At 40.5% G+C, this 25,687-nt stretch overlaps 1 protein-coding gene across 1 annotated transcript; it reads right to left on the bottom strand.

The window, feature by feature from the left end:
• Positions 1-1,128: 1,128 nt before the first annotated feature.
• Positions 1,129-23,370, bottom strand: CLEC6A (C-type lectin domain containing 6A). The gene is made up of 6 exons (XM_075553121.1): positions 23,226-23,370; positions 22,619-22,711; positions 20,375-20,476; positions 7,895-8,040; positions 3,180-3,295; positions 1,129-1,589 (listed from the first exon to the last, which is right to left on the bottom strand). The coding sequence occupies exons 1-6, from the start codon at positions 23,251-23,253 to the stop codon at positions 1,445-1,447; spliced, it is 630 nt and encodes a 209-aa protein (XP_075409236.1). The 5' UTR covers positions 23,254-23,370; the 3' UTR covers positions 1,129-1,444.
• Positions 23,371-25,687: the final 2,317 nt, after the last annotated feature.

Raw genomic sequence — 25,687 nt, 5'->3', positions numbered from 1 at the left:
TGGGACAGGATCCTCAGTAGTTTGAACCTAGCATATTATAAACAAACCCAGGATTCCCTCTGTAGCAAAGCAAAACCTTACTTCAGTTACAGCCTGATGATCTCTTCTTGGCAGTGTCTCTTACTTCATAAATGTAAATACATGCTATGGAGAACTCTCTTCTTCTTCTTCTTCTTCTTCTTCTTCTTCTTCTTCTTCTTCTTCTTCTTCTTCCTGCTGGCATTGATCCTGCATCTGATTTCTTAGGACCAGCCACATTGTCTGTCAACCCTGGGAGTCATCAGAGTATAACATCTGATTTGCTGATTCAAATTGCCCTCCACTAGCCTGCCTCCTGGTCCATCCTCCTGCTTCTTGGTTCCTAGGGGCAACTGCATGTGTTGGGAAGGTTCTCCAATGTAGCATCAGAGCTACACACTTGAGTTTGACTGGGCTTGCCCACTCTCTGGCTGTGTGGACTCCCTTCTTGATATAAATTCCTTTCTTATACATATATGAGCTTCACAGATTTTGTTTTTCTAGAAAACCCAGGCTAACACAGTTTCTTTATGACATTCTTCTTGAAATATCTTAGTTTAGCCATTCCATGTGTTTCCTGATGGGAATCAGACTAAAGCAAAGATATCATAGTATGTATGAATGTTCAACTTTATAATGAAAATTGAAACATTTTCCAAAGAAGTTGTATCACTTTAACCGCAAACAAGAAATGTATAAGAGAACCTATTTTCTGCGTGTCTCCCAACACTCGGTATTATATGATTTCTTAATTTTTGACACTAACTTGATATAAAATGTTATATTATGGTTTTGATTTATAGGTGTTAAATTATAAGTTCATTTGAACATCACTATCAAAATATGTGTGAAATGTATTCATTTTCTTTTCTGTGAAGTGCTTACTCAAATATGCTGCCTACTTTGGTATTTTGTAATTGGTATGTGACAGCTACTTATATAGTCTTGATATTACTATCATGTGCTCTAGGTGTTTAAAATTTCTTCTACTAATTTTTCTTTAATGATTTTATTGTCATAAAATTTATATATCATAAAATTCAGTAGTTCAAACATATAAAAAGAGTTGTACAATCATCACTACAATCAATTTTAGAACATTTCCTTCTTTCTAGTACCTATTATTAGTAATTCCCCATTTCCCTCCCACTCGCACTTCCCCTGCCATTGCCAATTCTTATTTAATTTGTTATAATTTGTTGGTAGAATGAAGTTAGAGAAAGGAAAGAAAATAATGAAGAATAATGGGAAGACCTCCTTCTATCATTATTGGAAAAGATGAACCCAGAAGAGGGATGGTTAAAGGGAGAGAAGCAACTGGTTTTCCATTAATATCTATGACACAGGAATAATCACAAATTAATCAGGAAAAATTTGTCATTTTATGCTAAGTATCAGTTTTAAATGACCATAAGTAAAGTTCAAATCATATGTAAATCTTCTTCATCTCGCATATTGAGTTCATCTTTAAATGACATAAAACATCATTCCAGCCCCATTTTCCTGGTGCCCAGAAAACAATCGAAACACATTGCTCGGCAGATAAATTGGGTTCACGATCATGCCAGAACCTAAAGGAAACAAGAGGTAGAAACTTTCTCTACTGAATTCATAATAGACCAAGTAGAAACTACATAAGGTTACAGTTGAACAAGAATGGAGTTCAAGGAAAAACATCCTAATGTTTGCTCTCCTCCAAATATGAAGTGTAGACACATTCTTTCACACTTGCTCCTCTGACATTTACATGTCAAAATATTTCTGAGCTACTGTAATCTTGGGCCTTTCCCTCCTCTACAGAGAACTTTTTCCTAGGCTGGAATATTGGACAATTTCTGTCTAATGGACACATAACAAAGAGGCTGCCTTCTTTCATTTGCCTCTATCCTCATAAAATTGCCTTAAATTGGTGCCAGAGTGGTTAAACCTATACCTAAAACCTCACCCTGCTTCTAAGGAAAATAATGTGTGATATGAGGTGGGGGTGAGTAGAACGTTATTTTTTTTTTCACTTAAACACTTAGGTTTGATCTGATGTATTAATATGAATAGATTTTACAGATTCCTCATGTGTAAAACAGGAATCATAATGTTGTTGTTAGCTGCCACTGAGTTTGCCTCCAACATATGGTGACCCATGTCTAACTCTTGCTTGATCCAGTGTTAGCCCCATGATCAGTTGTGGATCAAACTCTTGTGATCAATAGGTTTTTCAATGGCTGATTATCATAAATAGATCACAAATCCATCTTTGTCTGGAAGCCCTTCTGATATCTGTTCAACATCATAGCAATAGCAAATCTCCATTTTCCAGCTAGTGGTGACTGAACATGAAATGCATTGGTCAAAAATTAACCTGGTAACCAGCAGTTCTACCACCAAAGTCCCTACAAATCATAATAAGATTCCCAAATAGCTTACTGGGTTCTATAAGAATCAAATGGGATTGTATAATTAAAATCTATTACTTGTAAATCTACAGAAAAAGAAGTATTACTATATGATTATCCTACTAGAATTAAAAATAGCTCTGAATTACATGTTTTAACTCTTATTAATGAGAGTAGATTTTTAACTGTGTTTATACGCAGCAAACTGCAGTGGTTAAAAACATCGGCTTTGGAATCATAATAATATGGGGTTGAATCCAGTTTCTCATCTTAGTCATTTATTGCTCTTGGTCAAGACACCTAAGTGTTCATCTGTAAGATAGATTCTGAAAAAGAGATTGTTTTATGAGGTGCGTATCAAACAATGCATCGCCTTGGTTGTTGTTAGGTGCCATCGAGTTGTTTCTGACTCATAGCAATCATATATCAACAGAACGAAACACTGCTCAGTCATGCACCATCCTCAGAAGTGTCTTATGTTGGAGCCCATTGTGGCAGTCGCTGTGTCAATTCATCTCTTTGAGGACCTTCCTCTTTTTCTCTGCCCTTCCATTTTACCAAGCATGATGTCCATCTCCAGGGACTGATCTTTCCTGGTAACATGTCCAAACTATTATAGCATGTCCAATGCATCACCTTACTAAGTGCTTAATAGATAATAGAGCCTATGATGAATGTAATCATTGTTATAATTACTTGTAACTTTTAACAAAATTTCTCCAGATGTTCTATGCAACTAAGACCCTATAACTAATCTAGGATTGAACTCACCTAACATTTTCCTTGTAAGGTGTCTGATCAATCCACTGCCATTTATTCTTCCCCTGTGGATCGGTGAGTCCCAGAAAATAAGGAAATGATTCATTCAGATGATGGATAATGAAATTCTGCATGAAGAAAAAGAGGAGTCATACACTTTGGAATTTCAAGATGGAACAAAGTAACGTATTTTATAGATCTAAGAAGAAAAGAAAATGCAAGCTGTCAGGAATAAATTACATGATAACACATTGCCCAAAAGTGCAGATCAACAGCACCAACATGATTGCAGGGGGAAGGTTGTCCTAACTCATGCATTCCACCTCCAGACTAAATGTCTTCCTTGTATTTACCAAGAGACAGAATTCTTTTATAAATGTGCATAAGTCCGTCTGTGTGCATTAATTAATTGCCTTCATTAATTCAGATGTATATCATTTTTATTTCTGATTAATTTTCAGTGAAATTGCACCTGAATTCTCAAAAACAAATGGTCTCTTCTGTACTCACCTTAACTCCTCCTGCCTGCTTCAGAAATTTACATGTCATAAATTATGTGTAAAATTTAAATGTACCACCATGAGTCACGAAAATTAAATGCACCACCAAGAGATACAATGTCCCCTCACTGACCCACAGGACTGCAGGAGACAGCACTAGAGATAGTGTTGGAATTGTGACTAGTCTGACCCCACACACTGGGGTGAAACACGAAGGGAGTCTAAAAGAGTGTCAAGGGGAGCAAAGCAACAAAGTCCCCAAAGAATCTAAAAATAGACTTCTGACTCAGGGGGCAGAGCTTGGCTTCTCATCAGACCCAATCTGAAAACATTCATAAGGGTCCGCAGTCAGACCTGGAGTTATTTATAGCCTTTTTGTTTTCATGTCTATCTATATAAGATAGGCAGCATTGCTTACAATCACAAGGAGAAAACAATGGAACCAACAGTTACAGGGGGACATGGGAGAGGAGGAAGTAGGGGAAAGGGAGCTGGGAGCCAACAAAGCCAGAGACAAGGGAACAACCAGAGATGTAAAATCAATGGTGAGGAGGGCATTGAATGCCTGGTGGAGTTTGCTCAAGAGAAATGTAGCTGAGAAGAATTACTGAGTGCTGAAAGAAGGTTGAACATGATAGTGAGACAGGAGGAAAGTAAAAGGAAATGCAGAAAAGGACTAGGGAACAAAAGACATTTATAGAGATATAAATATAGGTGTACATATATGTAAATATATTAATATAAAATGAAAGGAACATGTACTTATATTTAAAGATCTATGTACATATATTTATATGCTAAATATCAAGGTAGTAGATGGACATTAGGCCTCTACTCAAATACTCCCTCAATGCAAGAACACTGTTCTAATAACCTGGCATTCTGTAATGCTCACCTACCAGACACAAAAGTGAAAACAAAGTGGGTGCATAAGCAAATGTGGTGAAGAAAGCTGATAGTGCCCAGCTATTAAAAGATAAAGCATCTGGGGTCTTAATGGCTTGAAGTTAAACAAAGAGCCTTCTATCTGGGAAGCAACAAAGCCCACAGGGTAGAAGCACACCATCCTGCAGGATCATGAGGTGGGTACAGGATCAGGTATCAGAAGACCCAAAACAATCATAGCGATGCAAACGAGGGGGATCAGAGTGGAGACCCAAAGTCCATCTGTAAATAATTGGACATCCCTTTACAGAAGGGTCACAAGGAAGGGAGGAACCAGCCAGGGTGCAGTATAGCACTGATGCAACATAAAACATTCCTCTAGTTCTTTAATGCTTTCTCTCCACCACCACCCCCACTATCATGACCCCAGTTCTACCTTAAAAATCTGGTTAGACCAGAGCATGTACACTGGTACAGATAAGAACTTTCATAACACAGAATCTAGGACAGATAAACCTCTCAAAAACAATAATGGGTGTAGCATTATCATGACAGTGGGGGAAGGTAGTGAGAGAACGGTAGAACGGATCACAATGAAGGACGATGACCCCCACCCCCACCCAGGGTGACAAACACCAGAAACATGGGTGAAGGAAGACAGCAGATGGTGTAAGATATGAAAATAATAAGAATTTATAATTTATCAAGAGTTCATGAGGGGGAGAGAGAGGAGGGAGGGAAAAATGAGCTGATACCAAGGACTCAAGTAGAAAGAAAATGTTTTGAAAAGGATGATGGCAACATATGTACACATGTGCTTGACACAACATATATATGGATTGTTATAAGAGCCATAAGAGCCGCCAATAAAATGACTTTTTACGTATTCAAAAAAGAGAAGTAATAAGGCAAGAATTTGCTAATAAATCGATAGAAGATAAAAAGTAATTAATGAACAATCAATTTGTCCACTATGTTAATTCTTTGATATTTCTGCATTATTGTCTTATAGACAATTCCATTAAAATAAAATGCAATGAATTTTTGAGCCATTAAACCTGAAATAAAACGGAATGCATTAAGATGGATACCTTGATGTTAGAGACCTGAAATGCACTGGTATTAGCCATTATGAATCAGAAAATCATATAATTTACTATACTGTGAATGACACAATCAAGAAGGATGGTGTTGCATTGCTCTTCAATAATTTATAAATTTTCAAGGGTTCATTCAGGTGGAGGGGGGCGGTTGATGGGCTGATACCAGGGGCTCAGGTGGAAAGAAAATGTTTGGAAATGATGATGGCAACATATGTACAAATGTAATTGACACAATGGATGGATGGATGAATTCTGATGTATGAAATCCCAATGAAATTACTTTTTAAATAATTAAATTTTAAATCAGTGAATGTCAGAAGAGACTCTAAGACATGCTTTGAATTATATAAGCTAAAGCAAATGGAGGAAATTATGAAGTCAAAGAGCTGAACAGAAAAGTTCAAACGACAATTCAAGAAGACAAAGTCAAATGTTATAATGACATGTGCAAAGACCTAGAGGTAGAAAACCAAATGGTGTTCTGAGACTGAAAGAACTCAAGAAAATAATCAAGCCTATAGTTGCAATACTGATTACATGGACAACATATTGAATGATGCAGGTAGAATCAAAAAAATATGTGAAGAATACGCATGTCACCATTTCAGAAGGTAGCTTATGAGCAATAACGAAAAGAGAAATCCAAGCTGTACTGAAAACATTAGACAAAAACAAGGCTCCGAGAATTGGTAGAATACCCACTAAATTGTTTCAGCAAGCTGATGAAGCACTGGAAGCATTTACATTTTTATGCCAGGGAATTTGGAAGACAACTGCTTGACCAACTAACTGGAAGAGGTTCATATTTGTATCCATTCTGGGGGGGGGAAAGGTGATTCAACAAAATGCAAAAAAATTATCAAACTACATTATAAATATCACATGTCAGTAATATTTTTTGCTGAATAGCATACAACAAAGGTTGCAGCAGTACATTGACAGCGAGCTCACTGGCAGAGGTTCAGGCTAGATTCAGAAGAGGACATGTAAGAAAGGATATCATTGTTGATGTCAGATGGATTTTGGCTGAAAGCACATAATACCAGAAAGATATTTACTTGTGCTTTATTGATTATGTCAAGGCATTTGGCTGTGTGGTTCATACAAACTATGGATAGCCTTGAGAAGAATGGAAATTTTAGAACACTTCCTTGTGTTCATTTGGAACTTGTGCATGTATCGAGAGGCAGTCGTTGGATTGGAACAAGGGAATACTTCATGTTTTAAAATTAGGAGAGGTGTGTGTCAGGGTTGCACACTCTCATCATACTTGTTCAATCTCTACGCCGAGCAAATAATCACAGAATCTAAACTATATGAATAATAATACAGAATCAGGATTGGAGGAAGGCTTATTAACAACCGGCAAAATGCAATGACACAACCTTGCTTGCTGAAAGTGAGAAGAACTTGAAGTGCTTGCTGATGAAGATCAATTATTGACCCTTTGAATGGATTACAGCTCATTGTAAAGAAGACCAAAATCCTCACAACTGGACCAACAGGTAACATCAAGATAAAGTTTGGATCCACAATCAATGCACATGGAAGCAGCAGTCAAGACACCAAGCAATACACTGTTTTGAGTAAATTGGCTGCACGAGACCTCTTTAAAGTATCGAAAAGGAAGGATGTTACTTTTAGGACTAAGATGTGCCTGACCCAAACAATAGCAATTTCAATTACTTGAGGTGCATGCGAAAGTTGGACATTTCATTAGTAGGACTGAGAATTGCTGCATTTGAATTATGGTGCTGGCAAAGCATCTTAAGTGCCATGCACGGTCAAAAAAAAAATCTGTCTTGGAGGAAGTACAGCCAGAATGCTCCTGTGAGGCAAGGATGGCAAGACTTCATCTCACATGCTTTGCACGTGTCATCAGTCCCTGTAGGATATCATGCTTACTAACGTAGATGGGCAGTGAAAAAGAGGAAGGGATTCACCACAATGGATTAACACTGTAGCTACAACAAGGGGCTCAAACATAACAATATTTATTAGAATGGTGCATGACCAGGAAGTGTTTAGTTATGTTGTACGTAGGGTCATTCTGAGTCAAAACTGACCCGATGACACCTAACAATGACTTATAACCTTAAGGAGCATTCCTGGTATGGGGCCCTGAGGGTCTCTGATTTCACACCAATGTGTTGAGGAGTGGAAGGTTCTCTTCAACCAAGGTACTGATTAATAATACATCAGTAAGTTTTCTTGAATTTTATTTCTCGGTTTAAAATACCTGCTCCGCTTCTGTGTTGATCACCACCAAATGACCTCCCATCCCAACACAGTTCTGCTCATGCTTAGCCCAATTTTCCTTTTTCGTAGAAATGAAGTAGCAGCTGGAATCAAATGGTTTCCAAGTACTTGGGCAACATCCCCAGACTTTCTCTGTGTCATTGGAAAGAGAAGTGTGAACGTAAGATGAGAGAAAGAAGAAGAAAATATGCTCTGTACACATAAGAATTAAAGGATTTGGATTTGTTTCCTAGACATGGATTTCTTAAGGCAGATGTGTACTGTTCCAGAATTAAACAATTTCAAGACATATATTTTTTTCAGGTTTCACTAATTAGTATTTTTACACAGTTTAGTTGACACATAGTCCACATATTATACAATTCAATAATTTAATCATATCAAGAATTGTACAATCATTACCACAACAGATTTTAGAGCATCTTTTCTTTCTTGTACACATTGTTATTAGATCCTTATTTTCCCCAACCTCCCTCGCAGTACATCAAGAATCATTAATCCAGTTACTGTCTATTTAGATTTATCTATCAGGATTATTCTTAAGTAAATTTTTTTTTTAATTAAGTGCTCAGCATTGGCTGAAATAGTGAATGTTTTGTTATATATTTTTACTACAATAAAAATTTCAAAACCTTTAATCAAAGATATAATAACATTAATAATATCTTGTATTCATAATGTTTCTCAGAAAAATGGGTGAAACAAAGTACCTTATAAATATAAAGGTAATGTGCAATTGACAAGAATTTAATTAGCTATATAAGGTTTGTTTTGGGTATACTTCCCAGAAATTGAGAAAGCAAATGATGACTGACTAAGAAATAATGTATTTGAAAATGATCCTATTTCTATTCTTTGCTTCCAACAACATTGAAACATACTCAAATCCTCACACAAAAAGTATATTGCAATATACTTTTTGGCAAATAAGGCTAAAAAAGGTCAAAAAGTGGGTGATATTGTAATAAAGAAACTTTTATTGACAATTTTCCATTTACATTAAAAAGTTCTTCATTTGTATCTATTAATTGGAAAAGAGGAAGATAATTTATGCTAACCTATCTCATTTTCGAAATAATAATATTCAATAATGGATACATTTGATTAAATTTTCTAAAAGGATCGTTCATCCTATTAAGCAAGCAATTTCCAATAGAGTTTTACTAATAATAATTTATAAAATTTTATAATATATTTATATATTTTGAATAACTGAGTCCTGACATTAATTTTAATGACTAGTCAGTCCAGAAGAAATTTTGCCATATGTAAATCCTAATGGTCCAGAAGAAATGAGAATATTACATGTATAACTATAAACACACTTTATAAGAAAAGGAAACAGAGATAAATATTAGTCCACAGTGGAAAAGAATGATATGAAGCACCTGGTTGTTAAATAGTGCATAAATCTCATTGTTTTTTGTTGTTTTTCAAATGAACCATGTTGGGTAAAACAACCGTACTCAGGGGGATGGACAACAGAAACATGTATCAATTTCAGAGATACAATAGATTTTGTATTCAGAATGTTAATATTTGCAGTGCTTCGGAAATTAAAGCCTTTGCTTTTGCAACATGATAAAAAAAAACTTTAAAGATCAACAAAAATTGTGTAAAGGTATAGAAAAGTTTTTTAATCTCTTGGAATTTCACAATCAAAACAATTTGAAGATCCCTGATACAAGTCGTTTGAAGTAACTTTGACTTTATCCATAAATCTAAACTTCTCAGCATTCTGACTGAGACTCGATGGGGAAAGAATTAGAGAACATAGACTTGTTGATTTCAATTACGTTTACATTTTTATGAAAATGGAAATTTTGTCTCTGTAGCATTCTTTTACTGCAAGAATTTGAAAGGAAATCATTAAATTTTTGGAACTTGATTTGCCGACGTGGCATTATAGAAAATATTGTTTTATTTTATTACATAAGCTTATTGGTAATTTGAATTACTTGCGTTGAACAGCCTGGTTGGATATATTTCGGTTGACTACTCTTAGGTTCATCTTACCTACTTTTAACATGTTTTCAGAAGAGACTAGTTCCGGAAGAAGGACTCCATGTTGATAAAATTCAGACACAACAAAACAGAGAAAGGCCCTCGATGAGCTGGATGGATACCGTGCTGCAGCAGTGGGCTCAAGCATAAGAATAATGATGAGGATGGCCAGGACCGAGCAGTGTTATCTTAGGTTGTTAGGGGTCTGAACTCACTGATGGCACCTAATAGCAACTTTTAGGTCGGTTATTTTTTTCTTAGGTTGGTTATTTTAAGGAGTTAATTTTCCATTTATCATGCCATTGGGATTTAGAGTTAAGTTATCTGCCCCCTATTTAAAAACTTTCTGAAGGACAGACTGAAGAGCTCATCTATGCTTACAGTAAGGTTTATTTTCTAATGCCCATTGTTATTGCAGGAATGTCTCCCAAAAGTTGAGAGACAGCTATCAGGATAAAATTATGCTTCCCTTCTTAAAGGAAGCACCTCACCATGGGTTGACCCAAACACTCGGTTATTTTATAATTAGAAAAGAAAAATTTTAGAAGACAAACAAAATCATCTAAGTCAGTAGAGAGAGAATGATCCTTCCCCTTCTCTCCCTGAACATCATTCATGACAAATATAAAAAAGAATGAAAGAAAAGAAAAATCTAATAGAAATACAAAGACCTTTCTTCTGTCTCTTCAATTGTGACAGGTTTCTCCAGAGAACAGAACAAACACCAAACCAAACTCTGCCATCGAGTCGATGCAGACTCATAGCCACCCTATGGGACAGGGTGGAGCTGCCTCTATGAGTTTCTGAAGCTGTCACTACTGGAGCAGGAAACCTGCCTTTCTCTCGGGGAGCAGCTAGTGGTTTCGAACTGCTGAGCTCACATTGCCCATAACCTATATGCCACAGGGCTTGTCCCATAGGGATAGAGAAGTACATTATTTAGGTTCTTAAAATGTAATATGTTCGATCACATTTCCTTTTTTGGAAATATTAGAGCCAAAAACCCACTATAGAATGCACTTTGTCTCTCACTGGATTTTCTTTCTGTTCTCCTTTTTACAAGACGAGGTGTGAAGCAGACCAATGAACTTCACTTCAATGCACTGCATATGAAGTCCCCACAGCAATATTTTATCATGGGCATAGTGTTATCTTGAACATTGTCCCAAGATCTGATAATAAAATTAGTACTAGGAATGGATACGGGGCATTAGAAATAGACTTGACACATTTCATAGAGGGTGACCATAATGTGAAAAAGACAATCATTCTGGGTAATGTCCAGAGTAGGCGTGGGGAAAATAATATATGTTGTATGATGGTGCTACTTCTTGTTATCAAGAAGTCTGTGGAGGAGTTGATTGGGGAGAATCTTCTGCCCGGTTTGGAGCTATTTTTAAGAGATCCAAGAAAATGTTTTCTTGAAATCAAACCATCATAGAATAAGCAAATCTCAAATTCAATCTCCTCCCACCCTCTGGGGGGAAAAAGAAAGTCTACTTAGGCGAAACGCACAGGTTTCAGAATGGTGGCGCAGTAGGATGTTCACCGAAGTGAAGAAGAAGCCGCCATTAAGGACAGCAGTCTTGGAGGAGTCGTTTGAGGCCCTGACTGAGCAGAAGATACCACGTTCGACCCGGGGAACCTGCTCGAGAGCTCGTGGACCCCAGAGGAGGAGCCGGAGCCTTTCAAGCAAACCGGGAGAGGGGGAAGATGGCCGACAGGGACACCCGCATACTCTGAGAGCTCCTCCAAACAAAGCGGGATTGGCGACCAGGTAGCTGAATAGTAAGAGTCTGGTGAGTGAAATATCCCCCTGGGACAGCACCCCAGTCCTACCCCACGTATTTGTCCGGAGCAGGGGTCTAGGTCAATGAGGACCGGACTAGTGGGACATCTCTGGCCACTAAGCTGCCGTGAGCTCACTGGCGACCGGCTTAGGCTCCATCCCCAAACGGACGCCAGCCCAGAGCCACTTGCCTGCCCTGCCTACTCCAGCGGCCCACTCCCCACTCCCCATACGCGGATCTCCACTGGGAGAGAAGCTTTCCTCTCCCGCAGTTCCCCTCTCCCCGCAGGGCAGCGATCTGCCCTCGGGCCCACGTCCCTCCCTCCATTCATCCAAGCTCAGGGGAGCGGACCCGCGGGTTGTCTGGCGACCCCCACGGGGGACCATCCACCCGCACCGCTGCCGCGGACCTCTCCACCTGCCCTCCGTGCGCTGGCCTCCCACCCCCGCCCGCCCCCGCCAGCCCCTGGCAGCCTAGTGCCAGCTCCACTCCTGGCCGGGACCCTGCGCTGAGCACTTCCCGCCAACAGGAGCCATAGCCCAACCCGCGCCTGTCCCGGACCCTGAGCTTCCGCGGAGCGCCGCGCCCCGCGCTGCTGAGTCTGCCCACCAAGGGCCCCCCCCTGCGCAAGGCACAAGAGTAGGTGCCCTCCCCAGGGTGCTGCGGGGACCCCGGCGGCCGCGACTCTGAGCCTGAGCAGAGGAAGGGCGCCATTGCCCCCTGCGGTTTCGCGCCAAGCCTCCTTTGCCGGCGCCATTACCCCCTGCGGTTTCGCGCCAAAAGGGCGGAGAGCGAACACCATTGTTCCCTGCAGTGTCCAGCCTGGGCAGATCAAACACTCCACCTGCAGTCTAGGCTTTGCAGTCCCTGAGGAGCCCTCAGTGAGCTCCAGCCAGCTCTCACCACCTGGGGCCCTGTTGGGTCCCCAGTGCCAGCCCTAAGCCTGCCGCAGCCCGCCCCAGCCACCCCAGGAGACGGCACAGTGGCCTGAGCCTCCACACAATAAGGTTACTCCTGTCTCCCAGAAGCATGGGGCCTATTAAAGGATCAAGGAAAAATCAACAGACCACATCACTCCCAACAAAAAAATCAGAAAAACGAGGCACTTTAACAGACCTAACGTCACTCATAGAAGAAACAGATATAGATCAGCCACAAAAGGAAATCTTCAGAACTCTGCTTGCAGTAATACAGGAGCTAAGAGAAGAAAACCAAAATAAGGATGCAACGATAGAAGGGATGAAATGCACAATAGAGGGGATGAAGTCCACAATAGAGGGGATGAATACTATCCACCAAAAGGAACTGCAGAAACTAACAGAGGAGGTAGCAGAGGCCACACAAAAGGTCACAGAAGCTATATCTAGGCTTGAGGAGGCTGAGAACCGTATCAGTGAACTCGAGGACGCTCAAAACAAACGAAGCAAGCGAGAAAAACAATCAGATAGGAAAATTAAAGAAACAGAAGACAGCCTGAGATCAATGACAGATGCTATGAAGAGGAAAAATATTCGAATAATTGGTCTACCGGAACACAACATAACACACAAATCGACCGCCAAGATAGCAAAGGAATTCCTGGAAGAAAATTTCCCCAACCTAACAAAGGAGAATCCGACTCTCATACAGGAAGCAGAGAGGACGCCGGCTAAGCTAAACACCAAGAAGAACACGCCAAGGCATATAATTGTAAAATTATCCAACTTAGAGGAAAAAGAGAAAATTCTACGAGCATCAAGAGAAAGGAAGACAGTCACATACAAAGGAGCGCAGGTAAGGGTATGCTCAGACTTATCAGCTGAAACCATGAAGAGGAGGAGAGAATGGAGCAGCATCTTCCAAATTCTGAAAGATAAAAATGCCTCCCCCAGAATCCTATACCCTGCCAAGTTATCCATTAAGATAGAGGGTAAGATAAGGGTCTTCCAGGACAAGGAAGAACTCAAAAAATATACTGCAAGTCACCCGACCCTGCAGAACATACTGGCTGACTCACTATGGCCAGAAGATCAAGCTCCAACTAGAACCTCCAGGAGACCACCATATATCCCATCTCCATCTAGAAGCCAACATGCCAGCAACACGTACCAGGACAACACGGTCTCAGATGGAAAAGAGGACAGGATAGAAACCCTCCACTCAAACGCAGTACACTGATATGAAGGAAGATAGGCAAAGACCCAAAACACAAAACAGAATATGGCAACCATGAAGCCAGAGATTGTAATAATCACTTTGAATACAAATGGGCTCAATTCATATGTTAAAAGAAAGAGGCTGGAGGATTGGATTAGAAAACATAACCCATCAATCTGCTGCCTGCAAGAGACACACCTTAAGCAAGCAGACAAGCATATGCTGAGAATAAAGGGCTGGCAGAAAGTTTACCAAGCAAATGGTAACTCCAAGAAGGCAGGAGTGGCTATCTTAATCTCCGACAAAATGGATCTCAAGATCCAAAACATAAAAAGAGACAAAGAGGGACATTACATAATGCTCAAAGGCTCAGTAAACCAGGAAGCAATAAGCATACTGAATATTTACGCACCTAATAATGGTGCGGCAAATTTCGTCAAACAAACTATTAAAAAAATGACAGAAGAAATCACGGAAACAACAATAATAGTGGGGGACTTCAACACTCCACTATCAGAGAAAGACAGGTCACAGGGAAAGAAGCTCAGCAAAGAGGCCAGAGAGCTAAACAATGTAATTAGGCAACAGGGCCTGATAGACATCTATAGAGCCTTTCATCCAAAAGCAAAAGGTTTCACATTCTTCTCCAATCCACACGGATCTTTCTCAAGAATAGATCACATGCTGGGGCACAAGGCCAGCCTGAGTAAATTCAAACACATAGATATTATCCAGACGTCTTTCTCAGACCACCATGCCATAAAGCTGGAGATTAATAGAAGGGCACCCAGAAAAGCAAGGGCCACCAATTGGAGAATAAACAACGATCTCCTGCGACATGAATGGGTTAAGGTCCAGATCAGAGAGGATATCAGGAAATTTCTAGAAACTAATGAGAACGAGCATACAACATATCAAAACTTATGGGACACTGCAAAGGCAGTTATCAGAGGTAGCTTGATATCACTGAATGCATACATGAAAAAAGAAGAAAGGCGTATGACAGATATGTTAACACAAAACCTCCAACAACTAGAACAGAGTCAACAGAACTACCCCTCCAATAGCAAGAGAAAAGAAATAATAAAAATCAGGGCGGAGTTAAACCAGTGGGAAGACAAAAGAACAATGCAAAGGATTAACGCAACTAGAAGCTGGTTTTATGAACGAATTAATAAAATTGACACTCCCCTGGCAAAGCTTACCAAAGATAGAAAGGAACAATCATCAATAGCCAGGATGAGGGATGAATCGGGGGCAATAACAACAGACCCCAATGAGATAAAAAGGATAATCACAAAGTACTATGAAGGTTTGTATTCTAATGAATTCAGAAACCTGGAAGACATGGATAAATATTTAGAAAAACAATCTATCCCTAGATTATCTGAGACAGAGATCAAGAACCTCAACAAACCCATAGCGAAGGAAGAAATAGAGAGTGTCATCAAAAACCTACCAAGGAAAAAGGCCCCAGGGCCAGATGGCTACACAGCAGAATTTTACCAAACATTCAGGGAAGAGCTGACACCGATCCTCCACAAAGTATTCCATAACATAGAAAAGAACGGCAAGCTCCCAAACTCATTTTACGAAGCCAGCATTACTTTGATACCCAAACAGGGAAAAGACCCCACAAGCGTAGAGAATTATAGACCAATATCTCTAATGAACATAGATGCAAAAATCCTTAACAAAATATTGGCCAATAGAATACAAAGGAACATCAAGCATATCATTCACCACGACCAAGTAGGATTCATCCCAGCGATGCAGGGATGGTTTAACATCCGAAAATCCATCAATATCATTCACCACATCGAGAAGAAAAAGGATAAAAACCATATGATAATATCCATAGATGCAGAAAAAGCATTTGACAACATCCAGCATCCATTCCTAATCAAAACACTCATGAAGATAGGATTGGAAGGTAAGTTCCTCAAGCTCATACAAGCTATCTATGAAAGACCAACAGCCAACATCATAGTCAATGGAGAAAAGACAAGAACAATACCACTGAAAAAGGGTACAAGACAAGGATGCCCCCTGTCCCCTCTTCTATTCAATATCGTTTTGGAGGTTCTGGCTAACAACATAAGACAGCGGAAGGACATCAAAGGGATCCAGTTGGGAGAGGAGGAGGTGAAACTATCGTTATTTGCAGATGACATGATCTTATACATTGAAGACCCCCAAAACTCCACAGTTGGAATACTTACAGCAATAGAGGAATACGGAAGAGTAGCAGGATACAAGATCAATAAACAGAAGTCGGTAGGGTTTCTATACACATCGGACAGGGCCATGGAAGAGGCGATTAAGAGGGAAGTACCCTTCACAGTAGCCAAGAACAAACTGAAATACCTAGGAATATACTTAACAAAAAATACTAAAGACCTATATAAGCATAATTATAAAACCCTATTACAGGAAACCAAAAGTGACCTTCACAAATGGATGAAGCTCCCCTGCTCATGGTTAGGTAGGCTGAACATAGTAAAGATGACAGTTCTTCCTAAAGCACTCTACAAGTTCAATGCTATACCAATCCAATTACCATCAACCTTCTTCAAAGAATTGGAAAAACTGACCACCAACTTCATATGGAGAGGGAAGAAACCCAGAATTAGCAGAGAACTCCTCAAGAAGAAGGACACAATTGGAGGACTCGCCCTGCCTGATTTTAATGCCTACTACACAGCTACAGTGGTCAAAACAGCATGGTACTGGCACAATGATAGACACTCAGACCAGTGGAAAAGAATAGAAAGCCCAGGAGTAAAATCATCAGCATATAGACAACTGATCTTCGACAAGGGCCCCAAAAACGTCAAGTGGGAAGCAGATGCCCTCTTTAATAAGTGGTGCTGGAAACAATGGATATCCACATGTAGAAAGTTGAAACAAGACGTCTACCTCACCCCATGCACAAGAATACACTCAAGGTGGATCACAGATCTAGAAGTCAAACCCCAAACCATCAGGACCATTAAGGAAGGAATTGGGACTAATCTCAGAGCACTGGCCCAGGGAGCACATAGGCTCACTGCAACAGGGAAGGGGACACACACAGGTGATCTGGAAATCGACAAATGGGATCTAATAAGAATAAAACACCTGTGCACCTCGAAAGACTTTGCCAAGAGGGTGACAAGGCAACCCACAGACTGGGAGAAGATTTTTAGTAATGACACGTCAGACAAAGGGCTCATTACTAAAATCTACAACACCATCATGACCTGCAAAAAGAGGAAAACAGTTAACCCCCTAAGGAAGTGGGCAAAAGAAATGAGAAGAACTTTCACTAGAGAGGAGATCAATATGGCCAATAAATATATGAGAAAGTGCTCCAAGTCCCTTGCCATAAGAGAAATGCAAATCAAAACAACCATGAGATACCACCTAACACCCCTGAGGCTAGCCCAGATCAGTAAATCAGAGAGCAACAAGTGTTGGAGGGGCTGTGGTGAAATAGGAACCCTCCTCCACTGCTGGTGGTCGTGCAGATTTGTACAGACACTGTGGAAAGCAATCTGGCGATACCTAAAGAAAATGGAAATCGATCTACCTTACGACCCAGCCATCCCTCTACTGGGCATATACCCGGTTGAAGCAGCAAATAAAACACGACCAGTCATATGCGCTCCAATGTTTATTGCGGCACAATTCACAATAGCAAAGACTTGGAAACAGCCTAAGTTTCCATCGATAGACGAGTGGATTAGCAAACTTTGGCACATACACACAATGGAGTATTATGCAGCATTGAAAAGCACCGATGAGCACATGAAACACGTTATTTCATGGGAAGAGCTGGAAGGAATTATGCTAAGCGAGGTAAGCCAGTCCCAAAGGGACAGGTACAACATGAGTCCCCTGAGGTAAGTACAATCAGCATGACAGAAATGGGGCATTAATCCACCCAAGGGGAGGGTATTGTTTATATCTCCACAGGGAAAGTGGGACCAGACTTCAACCCAGTGTCGCAAGGTGTGAATGCATTATCCCGGCGTGGAGGACGGAACCGGTGGAGAGGTCTGGGAGGCAGGCCCCAGCACCATAAATTAAGTGGATTCCTGCCCCTCCCCCGAAAAGAACTTGTTCCAAAGGACGACATTGACCCTGCAGCTATGGGAGATGGTCATATTTGACCAGAGCACACGGGAGCAGATGAAGGGGCAGGAGGAGAGAGTGGAGCACAGCCTGGCCCACCAGGCCGTGATGATGATGTTCCTGACTAGAGCAGCCAGTCCACAGAGAGAACAACATGGCTGGCCCTACTATGAGACATGATGCCCCTCAGTGACTAAGGGCGATACAGGGGACAGCACCGGAGACACAGTGTGGGAATTGCACCTGACCTGATCCCACCACACCGAGGCAATGCACTGGGGGAGTGCAGCGGAACAGCAAGGGAATGGAGTGGCAAGGTCCCCAGGGAATGCTGAAAGTGGACTTTGGGGCCAGGGCGTGGTGCCCCAACAGACTGGTCTGGAAAACGCTCCTAAGGGCCAGCAAAGATCCCTGAACTAACTACAAGCTTTTCTCTTGTGAACTGTTTTGTTCTGTTCTTTTTCAGTGGTTTGTTTTGGTTGTTTTGTTGTCCGGTTATATACTGTTGCTTTGTGTTCCTCTGTCTAGTTTTCGTGCATGTTAGTGACTCCACAGGTCTGTCTGAATAGGACAGGCTGGATGAATTATCGGGAGGAAAAACAACGGGACCGACAGTTCCGGGGGGACTTGGGGTGGGGGGTAGGGGGGGTAAGGAAGTGGTGTTAACAAACCCAGGGACAAGGGAAAAACATGGGACCCCAAAGGGTAGAGAAGGGGGAGTGGCAGGCCTGGTGGGAAATGATCAAGGGTAAGGTTGATTAGAGAAGAGGTATACTCTAGCCCAGGTGGCAATGAAGCATGGTAGTAGGGCAGGAGGAAGGTCAAGGGAGATGGAGGAAAGAGCTAGGAGTCAAAGGGCATTCATGGAGGTCTAGACAAAGACATGTACATGCAAATATATATAGGAGGTTGGGGAAATAGATCTTTGTGTCTATATTTATAGATCAAGTATTAAGGTGGCGGAAGGACCTTGGGCCTCTACTCAAACACTCCCTCTATGCATGAATACCTTCTTTTATTAAATTGGAACTCTATGATGCTCACTCTCCCGACACAACAGCTGGAGCCTACATGGGTGAACAAGTAAATGTGGTGAAGAAAGCTGATGGTGCCCGGCTATCAAAAGAGATAGTGACTGGGGTCTTAAAGGCTTGAAGATAAACAAGCGGCCATCTAGCTCAGAAGCAACAAAGTCCACATGGAAGAACACACCAGCCTGTGTGATCGAGTGGTCCCAAAGGGATCAGTTACCAGGCATCAAAGAACAAAAAATCATATCATTGACTGCACACCTCCATGATAGGATCGCTGAAGACAAATGGGTGCATAAGCAAATGTGGTGAAGAAAGCTGATGGTGCCCGGCTATCAAAAGAGATAGTGTCTGGGGTCTTAAAGGCTTGAAGGTGAACAAGCGGCCATCTCGCTCAGAAGCAAATAAGCCCACATGGAAGAAGCACACCGGCCAGTGCGATCACGAGGTGCCCAAGGGACCAGATATAAGGCATCATGCAAAAAAAAAAAATATATAAGTGTGTGTATGTATGTGTATTTATGTGTATATGTATATATGTATGTGTATATATATATTATATTAAATGAAGGGGGAAGTGCAGAGTGGAGACCCAAGGCCCAAGTGTCAGCCAATGGAGATCCCCTCATAGAGGGGCTTAGGAGAGGAGATGGGTTAATTAGGGTGTGAGGTAGTATCGATGAAGAACACAGCTTTCCCCCAGATCCTGGATGCTTCCTCCCCCCAACTACCATGATCCGAATTCTACCTTGCAGGGCTGGATAGGACAGAGGCTGTACACTGGTACATAGGAGGGTTGGAGATACAGGGAATCCAGGGTGGATGATACCTCCAGGACCAAGGGAGTGAGGGACGAAGCTGGGAGAGTGGAGGGTGAGTGGGTTGGAAAGGGGAAACTGATTACAAGGAGCCACATGTGACCTCTTCCCTGGGAGAGGGACAGCAGAGAAGGGGGGAAGGGAGACCCCGAATAGGGCAAGATATGACAAAATAACGAGGTATAAATTACCAAGGGCATATGTGGGAGGGGGGAAAAGGGAGGGAGGGGGGGAAAAAAAGGAGGACCTGATGCAAGGGGCTTAGGTGAAGAGCAAATGCCTTGAGAGTGATTGGGACAGGGAGTGTATGGGTGTGCTTTGTACAATTGATGTATGTATATGTATGGATTGTGGTAAGAGTTGTTGGAGTCCCTAATAAAATGTAAAAGAAAAAAAAAAAAAGAAAATGATTAGGGCAAAATATGTACAGATGTGCTTTATACAATTGATGTATGTCTATGTATGGATTGTGATAAGTGTTGTATGAGCCCCTAATAAAATGTTTAAAAAAAAAAAAAAAAAAAAAAAAAAAAAGAAAGTCTACTTAACCATTGCAAAATTTTACCTGTCACCCTTGTCCCTTCACTGGAGCAGGTAAGACTTGAATGATACGTATGTAGCTGAGACAGCTTTTGGTCATTTTTCCCATATGTAAAATTATAAGTCACTGTGAAGGAAGAAGAAGAATTAGTATTCATTCTTTTAACAATACAACCTTATGATCAATATTCTATCCCAAACTCACCTCCATTCTCCATCACTCTCCTTAGGCATGTCCTTTGAATACTATGTTGCATTCATGTTAGTTTGTATTCATAAAACATACTTGTTTGTTTGTATATCTGCACATTTCTTTGGGGCTCTTTTCCCACCAGGACATACGCTCTACATTCTAAGAAGTTCATTGATGGTTCAGTGGTGGAATTTTTGCCTTCCATGTGAGGGATCCTAGTTCGATTCACAGACAAAGTGCACCTCATCTATCCATCCAGTCATTATCCATCTATTCACACACTAGCAGCAATCGACAACAATATTCTAGGAAAAAAGACCATTTTCCGTATCAGCCAATCACAAAGACCTAGAACAGTGACTCTCATCAATAAGTTTGTTGACTCACTGTCTGTCTGCTATTCCTTTGTTTCAATAATCCTGTGAAGTTGGAATTCAGGACAGATAAACTCCTCAGGACCAATTATGACAGTAGTGAAACCAAAAGAGGAAGGGGAAGGTGGGGGAGGGGGGAGAGGGACCCACTCACAATGATTGACATATAAACACCAAAACCCCATCCCCCAAAAGGGGACAGACAACAGAAAAATGGGTGAAGGGAGACAGTGATCGATGTAAGACATGAAAAATACAATACTTTATAAATTATCAATAGATCATGAGGGAGGGGTAAATGAACTGATACAAAGGGGAAAAAAGAAAGGAAAATTTTGAAAATTATGATGACAACATATGTATAAATGTGCTTGACAAAATGGATGCATGTATGGATTATGATAAGAGCTGTAAGAGCCCCAAATAAAATTATATTTTTTAATTAATAGATAAAAATAATCCTGGGAAACAAACTTATAAATCATTCTGTATTTTCTAAAGATATCTGACTGCAGACTACAGATACACATATTGGATGAATGACAACTAAAGAGACTTTAAATATTCAGAGACATTTCAAATGCCTCATGTCAAGGAGCCTTGGTGGCAAGAAGTTATATATTGGGCTGCTAACCACAAGGTCAGCAGTTAGAATCCACTGGGCATTCCTCAGAAGACGAGGCTTTCTGCTTCTGTAAAGACTTGCAATCTCAGGATCCCAAAGGGCCAGTTCGGCTCTGTCTTACATGGTTGCTGGGAGTCAGAGCTGACTGGATGACAGTGGGCTTTTTAATGTCATATTGAAAATTAACTTTTGTATTCAGAGTGTCCACACTGAGAACAACCACCTGTTTTCATTCAGGTCCTGATTTGATTCTTTGCTACTTTTGTCTCCTTGTACTTTGGAAATTCAATACCCTATTAAATTTTCTACCTTCTTTTCAGTTATGCCTCAGGTTCCTGAATATCTGCTTCATTTGGTTAAATATCCTTAAACACCCCCTTCATTTGCACATGATCATTACAATACGACAGATTTTAACATTGGTGAAAATTATTTGTGCTTTACTAAAGGTTCACACTTATTCACATCTCCTAGGGAACTGCTGACACGATTCATTTGCCACAATAATCATTCCTAGACTATCAAATAAGTATTTTTAATCATTTTATCAGTAAATAGAAAACTAGATTTTACATTGGAGAGCAAAATGATCATTGAGACTTCTCACAAAATGAACTTGAAATACATAGTTAGGGACACATATAAGAAGGGAGAAATATTTTATTTCCTTCCACAATCATTATTGTATTTGAATACTATTTTCATTCATATTGAGAAAGACTCCCATCTGGGTGTCAAAAATTCTAATCTATAGTATTATAGTGATAGTGACCAGAAAACATATTTTAGTAACACCAGCACTGAAAGATGGTGTCTTGATGATGTCTACCATTAGCACACAGACATAGGTGATATCATGACTGTAAATGGGAAAACGTCACTAAAACTAGGTAAAGGTGACGTAGAAGAGAGTCAGACATCAAAAGTGAAATGTAAATGCCAAAGTAGTGGAAGAAAATAAGAAAAACATAGCATTGCCAGTCGGAGCTGACATGGACTAATATAGAACCCTTCCTAGGAACTGCATAGACTACAACAGAGGGCCCAAAAGAAGTGACACCTCAGTGAAACACTTACCCACACAGCTCACAATGAAGCAGATACTGAGAAGGGTGATGGAAATTGCAGCAACAGACCAACATCTCATCTGGGACCACCAAACTCCTTTACCTGTCCAATAAGCAAAGCAAATGCCGTTATTAGAGGGCTCAAAAGCTAGTGTCCCCACGAATCTTAGAGCAAAGAACAAAGCAGATAAATAATCCATGATGGTGATTTTAAACAAAACAAAGCCCCTTAAAACAAGAAGAGGACCAAGAAGCTCCTGCAGAAGAAATGACTTCACAGGAGTCCTGAAGTCAAAGACAACTTTGGGCAAATCACATCCACAGACAGCTGTAATTTCCATTTTCTTAGTCTTTGTTCTTAAACATTGCATTCATCCATTAATTCTGTCGTCTTCAAACCATCAGTGTTGTATCCCACGTCTCCTCCCCCTATATCAGTACTCTTTCCAATTATTTTAAGAGCTCTGGGCTCTAAGACTTTTTATTTTTTTCAATATTCCCTGGCCCAATCTCAATTCCTTTATTCCATCTCTGGTCTACATCTTCTCCCCAGACGATTTCCATATCATCATACATTTCTACCTTCCTCTCAGGAGAGGTGAAAAAGGGATTCTTACCTCTATCTTGAGATTGCCCTTCTTGCATCGTGATGAGGGCTCCCCGTGTTCAAAAGTTCTGGAGCCTCTTTATTCTCACTCCCCTGAGGATGTTACAGAGCTATAACTTAATTCAAAGACGGACAAACTCAAAGACAAACTTATATACACTGTGGAAAGGCTAATAGACTTCCAATATACCTCAAAAGAAGAAGCTGGGGTTTAGACTAAAGTTTCCAGTGATTTACGACATAGGGAAAGCCAGAACAGGATATTGAGAAATATGCTAAAAGTTATTCCTGAGAATTATGAAAAGACTATACAATAACTTGTTCATTTCCCAACCTAAAATTTCTGATCCCTATACACTCTGCTCTGCAAAGTGGAGTATTTGTATATCCTAAAAGAAATCCATTTGTAAACTTAATTAAATCAAATGCTCCCTAACCAATTATTCCAGACTTGGCAGACACTAAACTCTTAGAGGTTCACTTTCTCCTGATGCAAACAAAAGGCTACCTGGAATTAATTTTTTCAAATATTAATTGCTATTCTTATCTTCAAGGTTATATGTTATATAGGAGGTTATATGTAGATCCCTGTAATCGGTTCCTCCTTTCCACCACATCCTCCCTCCCCCTTCCCAGTATCGCCACTCTCACCACTGATCCTGAAGGGATCATCTGTCCTGGATTCCCTGTTCCCAGTTCCTACCTGTACCAGTGTACATCCTCTGGTCTAGCTGGATTTGTAAGGTAGATTTGGGATCATGATATTGGGATGGGGAGCGGAGAAAGGAAGCATTTAGGAACTCGAGGAAAGTTGTATGTTTCATCATTGCTACACTGCACCCTGACTGGCTTGTCTCCTCCCTGAGACCCTTCCATAAGGGGATGTCAGTTGCCTACAGATGGGTCTTGGGTCTCCGATCTGCACTCCCCATCATTTGCAATGATATGTTTTTTTGTTCTTTGATGCCTGATGCCTGATACCTTCCACACCTCATGATTACACAGACTGGTATGCTTCTTCCATGTGGGTTTTGTTGCTTCTGAGCTAGATGGCCACTTGTTTACCTTCAAGCCTTTAAGACCCCAGATGCTATATCTTTGTTGTTGTATGGAATGTTTTAAGACTATAAAGCCCACCAATAAAATCATTTTTAATTACAAGTTTACATAATGAATCAGGGAGCATTTTAAGTTCTAACTTCTGGTTCATTGTATAAATGCATCGCTTGAAAGTGCCAAGGAAATGTCCTTTTGTCTTTAATGACATCTGAGTAGAAGTAATGCTAACTGACAGTATCTGGTTATAAAAAATCAATAAAGTAATTGCATTTCATACCCTTGTTGAATGTGGTTGGTAATGAAGAGGCAAGTTTTGTATGACCTCTGCTTGTTGTAACATTTGAATATGAGTTTTCACAGATGCAGTCAAATGATTAATTTTTGTGTGGTAAATATTTTCTGCAGTGATTTGCTCTCAGGTTCCCCAAAAGTTGGAGAAAGAGAATACAGAAATTCTTGAGGTTTAGATGTGTTCCCAAATGCTCAGGATTACTCCAGGAGAGGGCTGCTGTTCCTGGGGCACCAGCCATACCAGCAGAGCCCAGTGACCAGGAAGCCCTGCCTTGGCCCTCTCCCTGCAGAGTCTGAGAACGTTTCAGGACTGGGAAGGGGAGGAGGCAGACGAAGCTGTAAGCATAATATCTGGGCACAAGCCATGGGGTGTATTTAAAGCATGGACTCAGCTTACAGTGTGGACTTACAGGGGTGACAGAATATGGGGGAACTTCCTCCTAGGAGGGAATCTAGGACAGTTGGTGGGCTGAGGGTGTAGGTTGTGCTCACATGTTAAGTGATGAAATCAGCATCAGAGGTCATTTTTTTCCCTGTTTCATCCTGTCTCTTCTTGAAAAGTTCAGTTCTGTTAAAAGTCATATGTTACTTAATTTCTCCATCTCAGTGTCATATTATCCTAGACTCTGAGGACATCTTGCTTGCCTAACCTTTCTTAGACATTTGAGACTTTCATTTGTGCTAAGAATAAATTGTTTTGTTAGCTTTCAAAAAAGGGAATGATATTCTCCTGTTTCATATGTGTGCATTAATTGCTATAAAATGACCTCTGATCACTGCTTTTGCTGTATTCCATAGGTATGTTATCATTCTCATTGTTTCTAGGAATCTCGTAATTTCATCCCTTATTTGGGGAAATATCCAGTCTTTTATTTTGAGTAGTGTGTTGTTGAGTAGTGTGTTTGTCTTTATGTTTTTATTCTTTGTATTGTTGATATTCAGTTTTATGATGCTGTGGTCTGAGAAGATGGTTTGAATGATCTTGTTTGAATTTGTTAAAGCGTGCTTTATGACCTGGTGTGGGGTCTATTTTAGAATATGTGTCATGTCTATTGGAGAAGAACATGTATTTTTTTGCTGATGGTTGGAGAATTCTAGGGGGTAAAGCTGCAGAATTGTGTT

Source organism: Tenrec ecaudatus, chromosome 6 (assembly GCF_050624435.1).
Source record: "Tenrec ecaudatus isolate mTenEca1 chromosome 6, mTenEca1.hap1, whole genome shotgun sequence".
Lineage (NCBI taxonomy): Eukaryota > Metazoa > Chordata > Mammalia > Afrosoricida > Tenrecidae > Tenrec > Tenrec ecaudatus.
This window is presented reverse-complemented; position numbering and strand designations above follow the sequence as displayed.